The sequence below is a fragment of the Limulus polyphemus genome, unplaced genomic scaffold (assembly GCF_000517525.1).
Source record: "Limulus polyphemus unplaced genomic scaffold, Limulus_polyphemus-2.1.2 Scaffold76810, whole genome shotgun sequence".
Lineage (NCBI taxonomy): Eukaryota > Metazoa > Arthropoda > Merostomata > Xiphosura > Limulidae > Limulus > Limulus polyphemus.
The window spans coordinates 1-10,301 of record NW_013742406.1 but is presented as its reverse complement, the minus strand read 5'-3'; the positions used below and the strand labels follow the sequence as shown (position 1 = coordinate 10,301).

Genomic DNA, 10,301 nt, shown 5'->3' with positions numbered 1-10,301 from the left:
ATTATCTGGCCAAGGAGACTTATCGTTCTTTAAACTTCCCACTTTTCTTTTAACCAGCTCACAATTAATGCAGTCATCTTGTTTGATCTTGTTTCCATTTATCCACTGTTCAAGATGTGGAATACTGCTGAAATATTCGTTAGTAAAAATAAAAATAAAAGCAAAATTTAATAACCCAGCCATCTCATAATCATCAGATACGAGCTTTCCTTTACCATTTCACAAGGGTCCTACCTCCATCCTAACATTTTGTTTACCCTTAATGTATTTAAAGTAATCCTTACTGTTAATGTTTACATTTTCAACCAACCTTTTCTCATACATCATTTTTGATGTCCTAATTTACTGTTTCACCAACTTTATTGATCTTCTATAATCTTTTAAATTTCCTGTCATACCAATTAATTTATATTTCACAAATTTATGATGCTTTTCTTTAATTATGTCTTTTATACTCTTTGTGAGCCAACCTGTTTTTTTATTTGCAGCTACCCTTTCTTTTAGAGAGCTAAAAGAACGCTTTAAATGCTGGTTAAAGTTTCAAATGTAAACTCATGTACACAATTCTTTAAAGTTTCAGGTTGATCAATTTGTTGATTTAATTGACAGGTTTGGTCACTACGTGGCAAGCAGTTTCCTGTTTAGAAGGACACCAGACGTTAGCCATTGGATTAGAGGTAGGTAACGTAATCTTATGCACATCCTGTCTGAAAGATTTCATCAGAATTATCATAAAAAAAGAAAGATAACTATATATAGGTTAACTAGATGTTTGTTTTGTCAATTATAACTGCTTATGATTGTCGCTGACACTTTCAGGTAGGTGTTTAGAGTTAGAGCTGAAAACTAGGCTTAGCAGAAACCAGTTACGTATTTAAACTGGAATATTGTCACGTTCTGTGACATAGTATTAGTACAGAAACACAACTGTAAGAAGTTGTGCTATTTGAATAAGAATCTACAATACGTATAAACCGGTACCATGAATTTCTTTATTTGTAGTGACGTCCATTTTCTTCGTTGTGCGTTCCGTCAGTGAAACCGTAATAAAATGGTAGAACAAGAAGCAGAGGATGTTTCTCAGGTGAACAGCGTTTCTAACGTTGATTCGATCTTAGGCAATTAAATTAAACTTACACACAGATGGGGCCTAAGGTGAATTGTTCAGGATATCGCTATTTTGGAATATCTCCAGTAAACTGGACCAGAGAATGGGAGTATAGTATGGCCAAAGTAGGTGGTTGGAGTTATATATTACAACTCAGAGACATTCATGTGAAGTATTACATTTTCTACAGTTAGAAATCAATTTTGTTCAATATTTCGCATGTCTTTTTGTTGTTTACAAACAAACAACGTAATTCAAGAAAGTACAGTTAAAATGTTTTTACTGTGAAAACTGGATGTGGTGAGCAAAACTACCAAAAACTGAGGAAGTATTTAATGCTATATGTAAATGTTTAACTGATGTTTATTCATATTTTATGTCAAGAATCAGATCCTCAATGACAATGAAAGGGGAATGTTACAACCAGAAGACTAACAAGTTTACATCTTGTAATAGAAGTTGCGTTATTAATTGTTATCTAAAAATCTAATTTGAAAATCACCTAAATAAATTACAATTCACATACTTAATCTACTTCACACATTGACTGTTGTTATACACGAAAATTCATGTTTTCTTTTACACCATGTCTGATGAGTCCTGGTAATGAACAAAAGACCTCTTCGGTACTGGATGTAAGGTGGTTGATATATTATAACTATTCTCCTTTGCTTTCACTCATGGATTCCTTTAAATAGCATGTTAACTTTGTCAATGAAAGCGACTCCATATCGAACTTATCTTTCTATTCATTTTGTGTAGTACTAATGAGATTGGCCAATCCTCTCTTGACCGCCATGTGAAATTAACAAAAGTGGCTAAGGTATCTGTTGTGTCTACAGGGATTTATTTTCTCCTCCGCCTGGTTACGTCTGGAATCAATCCTTGTTCTCATTGTTATTCTACGATATTTAGATGAAGTTTGGTGTTAGTGAACGCCCTAACCACGTTAATAAAAATACTTTCAAGGAGGACGTTGATAGTTTGGTGTTAGTGAACGCCCTAACCAGCTGGCCATGTTGATAAAAAATACTTTCAAGGAGAACGGATAGTTTGGTGTTAGTGAACGCCCTAACCACCTGGCCATGTTAATAAAAATAATTTCAAGGAGAACGGATAGTTTGGTCTTAGTGAACGCCCTAACCACCTGGCCATGTTAATAAAAATATTTTCAAGGAGGACGTTGATAGTTTGGTGTTAGTGAACGCCCTAACCACCTGACCATGTTAATAAAAATACTTTCAAGGAGAACGGATAGTTTGGTGTTAGTGAACGCCCTAACCACCTGGCCATGTTAATAAAAATACTTTCAAGGAGGACGGAGGACGTTGATAGTTTGGTGTTAGTGAACGCCCTAACCACCTGGCCATGTTAATAAAAATACTTTCAAGGAGGACGTTGATAGTTTGGTGTTAGTGAACGCCCTAACCAGCTGGCCATGTTTACTAGGTTTTTCTTAGATTTGAGTGTACGTTGCTTGTACAGCTGATGGAGAATAAAAATTAATTAGTAATTTTGGTTCCATTAGAGCTCTTCTTTAATCTTATGAATTCCGTATTTAAACAAGGATTGGTAATAAACTTGATTAGATTTAATATTTATTTAATAGGTTTAATAGTAAGGTATAATCTTGAATTACAGAATAAGAAAGTTCGAGGATAGCTAAACTAACATTTAGTTGGACACATTGATTTCGGGAAGAATGTCCACAGTTGAGCAGATGAATTTCGGATCCCACGACAATAAGGCTAAAGGAATATGAAAAAACGTTGTGAATAATATTTTTGAAGCTATTGTTTAACTAATTATTTACAAGAGGGGGAAGCACACTTAGAATTCTTGAGACATAAATATTACTGATTTCGAACAGTGTTGAGAAAGTTACTTGTGTGCTTCCTCCCCTTTTGTTAAATAGTAATAATATATTCCTGATATTGTCGTTTTTGTGTCATTCCAAATACACTCTGGGAAGAGCTCGAGTTAGAACGTTTGTGTGTAATTTAACTTATAATTACTTTTATCTTCCTTCCCTCGGTGGAACAGCGGTAGCTACAAACTTACATCGTTAAAATTTGGGGTTCGATTCCTCGCGGTGGACAGAACATATAGTCCAATGTAGTTTTGTTCTGATACAACCCAAATGAAACTTTTTCTCTTCCACGCCCTTCATGATACTCAGGAAATCAACTTTTATTGTTCACTAGTTTTGTTTTCTTTCAGAAAGTATACCATCATCGTGAAAGCAGGAGCATCAGAGACCACGAGACTAACTTTAGCTGTGCTCACAAGAAACTGGGTGAATATTATGCTGACCTGGAAGCACGCTGTCAGATGTACCATGTTTGTTTGCTGGACATTGGTGGTCAATTGAAGCCAACAAGTTTTGTCTGTCCAAACGGAACTATTTTCAGCCAAGCCTCTCGTGTGTGTGGACCAGCTGATCAAGTACATTGTAACCTAGCAACCAACTATTACGAGAGTCTGCATGGAGATTTCTACAGAAAGCGAGACGATTACGGTGACCTCTCTGACCACATTCAGTTCATGAAAACATTTCCTCAATCATCTAAGGTTTCTAGATTATCTAACAGGGGTGGCATCAACGACTTTGGAGGTGATTCGCAAATTCCAGAAGAACAGAGAGAATCCTTTGTAATAGAAAGACCACCCAGAGTAAGGCCTCTACGTCGAAGAAAATTGCGACGGAGACCAGGTCAAGCCAGAAGAAGAAACCAGTCAGGTCCTAGACGATTCTCACAAGCAGACACTGTACAGGTTATTGGTTCACGCAGAAGAACCATTCCACCCTCGACATCCGTAAATGAACTTGATTCAATTCCTGAAAATCACTCAGAAACTTCCTTTGCTCATGCGATAAGAACAAGTACGTCCAAGCCACCTGATTCCACCGTTGGAACCAATCCTAATACCACAATTACTGAAGAAACCCAGCCGCTTGTGAACCCATTTGGTTATCAATCTCCAAATAAGCCAGAACCACTACATACTCTACAGAAAAATGATAAAGAACAGCCCGAACTTCTAAAGGATATCTCGCAACCCGGGAACACACATTTATACAGAGACTCTCCAAACATCCAAAAAATAACTCTTCCAGACAGCAGTCGTACCCCAGAAATTCCAGTTGAAGCAACAACTGAATCACAACCACTCACCCAGTTTAATGTACAATTGAAGAAAGAAAATTCAGGTTTGCAAAAAATTGATTCTTACTCTAAGAGTCCATTGTCATTAGATCATTCTATCGTCGAGGCAACAGGTCAACAAACGCTAAATCCTGAGCTAAAGTTGAATTTGGAAGAAACTAATTCAAACTCTCCTATAAATTACCACCAAACATCAGTGAATCCATTTTTATACCAATCAATAAGTCGGCCAAAACTACTTCCTGAAGAAGATGCAGATTTAAACAAAGGGTTTAATAAGGACATAAATACAAAAGATAGTCAATCTTTGATAAATTCGTTTAATGATGATGATGCAAAGTCACCTTTTCTGTCAGTAGATAAAGTACAGAAACAAAACAATTCTTCTGTTGTAGAAACACTACCCCGACCCATCATTTTGGATGCAACTGGAAAAACGGAAAGGCCATCTAGCCCTCGCTGGATTGCAGGACAAGGCGATACCCTCGACTCTTATTCACAAGATAACTCGAGCCCAATTAGGTCAGATCACTCCAGGGATCAAAGCAAGTCCGAACACGAATCAAGTATTCCATCTTCCCAAGAACCGAGAAGAAAACGATTTAGAGTGCAACAGTACGAAAGAGGCACAGCTCCACCACCGCTACTAGCTGATGGCCCAGAAATGCTTTCACACAAACCTGTAGAACAACAAGACATCAGACGTCTTCCTAATAAGGATCGTCGTCGTGGTTTAAGACGTCGGCAAGGTCGCAGAGGTCGTCCACTAAGGAGAAGGAAGGGTTTCCGCAGGCGACAGCAACTAAGTACACCGGAGGGAACACAGCAGATATCAGTAGGTGATTCAATACCTAAAAGTGGCAGTGAAATTTTTAGATTGACAGAAGAACAAGTAAATAATTTTACTCCACCTGTTGGCAGTAGAACAAATTTGCAAAATTCAAGAAGTTTATATAATCTACACGATTCTTCCTTAAAGAAACCCGTAGATGATGCTCAAGGTTCTGCTATTCCGGCTGCAGCATCTTCATCTCAATTTTCCAGATTATCATTTTCACAACGTCAAAATGCTGCTTTGCAGAAAGTTCATCAAAAAGATCAAGTGGGAAATGAGCGAACCCAATCATTTCAAAATACTTTTGTGGGTGAAACAAATCTTAATCCGAAGCTCCCAAGTGATCCCTTTGCTGATCGTTACCAAAATCCCCACCGACAGTCATCAACCAAAACTAATGTAGAGTTGGTTAGTAATGATAACCTTGAGAAGAATAGCACTACTATTTTAGGTAAAAAACATGATCAGTCAGACGAATTACAGTCTTATTCACAGGATTCATATTCAGGAGAACCAAAAACTTCTAGTTTTCAATCTTCAGAACATAACAGAACCAATAATGAAACACCTCCAAAACAAAAAACTACTCCGACCACAAATTTAGAATATAAATATGTTGAAGATAATCAGTTTGATGGGAAACTTCCATTATTCGCTTATCAGTCACCTGATAGAAATGTTGATGTGGTCCCCAATAAAGAAGATAAAAGTGTTGAAGATAGTCAGTTTGATGAAGAAGCATCACTACTTCCCTATCAGTCACCTGATAGAAATGTTGATGTAGTCCCCAATAAAGAAGATAAAAGTGTTGATGATAGTCGGTTTGATGAAGAAGCTTCATCAATCATCAACACTTTTATCTTCTTTATTGGGGACCACATCAACATTTCTATCAGGTGACTGATAAGGGAAAATCGGTTTGTTGAAGAATCTTCATTGTTTTCTTATCAGTCTCCTGATAGAAATGTTGATGTGGTCCCCAATAAAGAAGATAAAAGTGTTGATGATAATCGGTTTGTTGAAGAATCTTCATTATTCCCTTATCAGTCACCTGATAGAAATGTTGATGTGGTCCCCAATAAAGAAGATAAAAGTGTTGATGATAGTCGGTTTGTTGAAGAATCTTCATTGTTTTCTTATCAGTCACCTGATAGAAATGTTGATGTAGTCCCCAATAAAGAAGATAAAAATGTTGAGGACGAAGTACATACTAATAGAAAAGATTTTTCAGAAACACAAAACGATGGTTTATCTGGTTTCCCATCACCTATGCCCCAACATAGGGATCATTTTCATCCTATTCCTAACACTCAGCTACTTCGTTCCTCTGTTTCTGACCGCATAGAGACATCTCGTATTGACATATCTAAAAGTACAGGTGGTGATGACTTGGCAGACGACACAGTTCCAGAGAGTGTGAAAAGATCTAGAGCCAATGTTGACCAAGTGAACAGACCACGAGGTGCAAGACGACTTCGTAAAAGAAGGAGAAGAATGCGAAAGATCAAACGATCTGTTGATATTTCTAAACCGCTCCTTCCATCAGAAGTTGAGACTTGGAGAATTCCGCACAGAACTAGTTTTCACTGTGCTGACAAAGTTGCAGGTTCTATCTATGGTGATATAGAAACAGACTGTGAAATGTTTCATGTCTGTATTCCTCTTGGGAAAGGCAAATTACTAGATTACAGACTCTTCTGTGCTAATGGAACTGCTTTCAATCAGAAAACTGGAACTTGCCAGTATAAAGAAACTTTTGAGTGCTTAAAGGTAAACAAACATTTCACGTATGATAAGGTTCGACACTACCTTCTTGGAGGTAAACCTGTAGAAAGGAAGCCTTATAAATATGAAAAACGTAGTAGAAGAGATGTCATACCTGAAAGAAGTGACCAAACCAAGCCAATAACTTCCTTCACGTGTGATGACAAACCTCCCGGTGGCTACTATGCTGACTATGACACAGGATGTCGGCTCTTTCACCTCTGTGCTCCTGCCAATGAAGGAATAACAATCGACCTGAAGTTCTGGTGTGGCAATGACACCATCTTTAACCACAGAACACTCACGTGTGAACCTCTAGGAGAGGCATCTTGTGAACCAGATCCAAATTTGTCAATTAACGACCAATTATTCGTTCTAAAACAAACATCCCGCATCGAAGAATCTCATGATCAGAAGGAAAAAGATTATCGAAAATTCCAGTATCTAGAGGAAAATGAACAAAGCCTTTATGTCTCCTGATTATTAAAACCCTTAAAAGTATAAAGAGTTCTGTTGCATCTGGGAAATCCTGTGGTCTGAGTCTACTATTAAGCTCCAACTGTCGTTCAAAACCTAGAGAAACAGCAGGAGAGGACCTCAGTAAACTCAGGCCACGTGATGAACATACCGTATCACTTGTGGTCTGAGTTTACTATTAAGCTCCAACTGTCGTTCAAAACTTAGAGAAACAGCAGGAGAGGACCTCAGTAAACTCAGGCCACGTGATGAACATATTGTAACACTTATCTTTATGTCGAAATGAGTTTTAGATGTTATTAATTTGTCAACTCCACATTAATTGACAAAAAAAATGTTTCTCTATTTCACCTGCCTGTAGTAACACTAGAACGTTGTCATGGACGTGATATAAGCTGTCATGTGGGATCTAATCTGTACAAATAACAGACATGCGCAAATGTAATCACACTTAATGAATAAAATATGAATCACATGCTCCCAGTTTTAAACGCTTGTTTGACAAATTGCACCATTAATATCTGAAAGTGTACACACTATTTAAAAACCTACTCGCAAAATATGTCCATCTGTCAGAAACAAGGTTAATACTGATTGGTTAATACAACATAATGAAACTGCAAGAGATACATCAGTCTGATTGGCTGATAGTATAGTAAAAAAAATCTACAAAAGTAACACTTGTTTATAAGTAGTTATTCCCCACCCCGCGATACGTAGCTAGAGGGCGCCACATGCATGTCCACCTCAGGCAATGGTGTGGAAAGGGTTAGAGAAGATGATGTCACCAGACACAATGAAGTGGAATCAGAGGGCGCATTGCTAGGCCATCATGACAGGCGAACATGATGAGATCGATATACATGTCTCGACAAGTAATCATGGCTAGATTTAATACAGTTGATATAAAACTAATTCATTAGTTCTATATTTAATCATACTTTTTTTACATTTCCTCACGTTTTATGTGTAAATCTCTAAATAATTTAAAACCTACTGTATCACTAGTTTGTCTTTATACATACATAGTTACTAAGATTAGTGGTTCTATAAATGGAGAATGATGAGCTCATTGCCTCAACCTGTCAACAATGTCTAGATTCAATTACATATAAAACTATTATTGATTTAATGGTTCTATAAATGGAGGATGATGAGCTCATTGCCTCAACCTGTCAACAATGTCTAGATTCAATTACATATAAAACTATTATTGATTTAATGGTTCTATAAATGGAGGATGATGAGCTCATTGCCTCAACCTGTCAACAATGTCTAGATCCAATTACATATAAAACTATTATTGATTTAACACAATGAAAAATTCTCGACACCATATTTCTTCTTAATGCTTTATTAATTTCTTCACAATAAAGATTTTGAAATCTGATCTACATAAAAGACACGTCTATTAAGGACTTATTTACATGAAAACGTTTTGCAACAAAATAATAAACAAACATATCATTATAATCTTTGTATGATCCAAATTTAGGAGTTATCGATTGGACACATGTCGACAACTACAGTAAGCATAATATATACAATATTTTTCACACACAGACAAATATGGTCCTTGCCATACATTTGTATTTTAAGTCCAACTTTGACAGTTGTTTTTTGATGATTTATTTATGTGGAGGCAGTCCTAGGGGATCAAAATATTATTTTATCTCATCCTGACCAAAGTAAATACAGACCCAGTAGCTACCAGGTTTATGACTCAGATCCAGATTATAGCTAAAAATTAGTTATGATATTTTGTGTATTTGGAAAACTAATAAGTTTAAATGTACATAAAGTTTTGAAAGATGTAGAAACGAACATGTAATGTTTTTTTTTAAATGTGACTAATGAACAAAGGTAAAAACTTGTCATCGACTGATATGTGGAAATATCTCTCAGCTCCACACTGTATGAGTTGCCATGTGACAACCTCCTAACAAACTGTCTTTATTTCACTGCCCACAACGTTTGTATGTGTCTGATATTTCCTATCAGTGTCTTAAAATTAGGCAGTCTCAAAGTTTTATGAAATTTTAGCCTTCAAGCTATTGATTTATAGAAAATGGATAGATAAGCAGTAAGTCATTAATTTATTATATTTAGTTGTAGCAAAATAATTGTCCTTTTCAGAATGATAAAAGTATGTTACGTAAATTATTGGTTATAATAACTTTCTTATTCAAATAATGGAGTTTTTGCTGACTTGTCAAGACAAAAATTGAACTAATGAATTGCTGTTTTATACCAACTGTATCAGATCTAGTCATTGATTACATATTGAGACATGTATGATGGTCTCATTATGATTGTGATTCCACTTCGTGGAACTATAACGTAATGTCCGCTTGTGATGGCGGCCTAGCAACGTGACCATAGCAACACATTCTCTGGTTCCACTTCGTGGAACTCTGACGTCACCATCTCAGGTGACGTCATCGTCTCTACCCCTTCCCTCCCTTCCCATTGCCTGAGGTTGACACGCGTGTGGCACCCACTAGAGGTGTATCGTGCGGGTGGGGGAGGGGTAAATACTTTTATACTCTCCACTTTAACTAATACTCTAAACAACTGATACTCCGAGTTCACAAATAACTATCTCTTTGGAAGTAATAAATGTTGTTAGAGGCTATGCTTTGTAACTAGTATTCTTACAAGGAAAACTTTATTAAACAAGCATTCTTAAGTAATGGGTATAATTTAGTGAAACGTTACATATCTCAAAGTAAAATCTATAAGATATTCAAAACGAACTTGGCCTGTGTCTGTTAACCCGAAGACTGTCCCTGTTCATTGTTGTCCTGAACGACGATTTTAAGTTGTTTTCTACTTATAGGTTCATTACATTCATTCAGCACGTGTTTGTTAATACTTGAATTAGCATGTTATTGTATATGAAAGCTTAACTACGTAGTGGTGGAACCAAGATAAACCTAAAAACGTAGAG

General features: G+C 36.5%; 2 protein-coding genes across 2 annotated transcripts; both read left to right on the top strand.

Moving 5' to 3' along the window:
- Nucleotides 1-579: 579 nt before the first annotated feature.
- Nucleotides 580-6,010, top strand: LOC111084447. The gene is made up of 2 exons (XM_022381156.1): nucleotides 580-677; nucleotides 3,329-6,010. The coding sequence occupies exon 2, from the start codon at nucleotides 3,440-3,442 to the stop codon at nucleotides 6,008-6,010; it is 2,571 nt and encodes an 856-aa protein (XP_022236864.1). The 5' UTR covers nucleotides 580-677; nucleotides 3,329-3,439.
- A 15-nt stretch (nucleotides 6,011-6,025) lies between these two features.
- Nucleotides 6,026-7,823, top strand: LOC111084446. Its single transcript, XM_022381155.1, has one exon. The coding sequence runs from the start codon at nucleotides 6,380-6,382 to the stop codon at nucleotides 7,352-7,354; it is 975 nt and encodes a 324-aa protein (XP_022236863.1). The 5' UTR covers nucleotides 6,026-6,379; the 3' UTR covers nucleotides 7,355-7,823.
- The last annotated feature ends 2,478 nt before the right edge of the window (nucleotides 7,824-10,301 follow it).

What these genes read in the sequence shown, in the direction of transcription:
- LOC111084447 (XM_022381156.1), top strand. Translation starts at nt 3,440, where the DNA reads ATGTACCATGTTTGTTTGCTGGACATTGGTGGTCAATTGAAGCCAACA.
- LOC111084446 (XM_022381155.1), top strand. Translation starts at nt 6,380, where the DNA reads ATGCCCCAACATAGGGATCATTTTCATCCTATTCCTAACACTCAGCTA.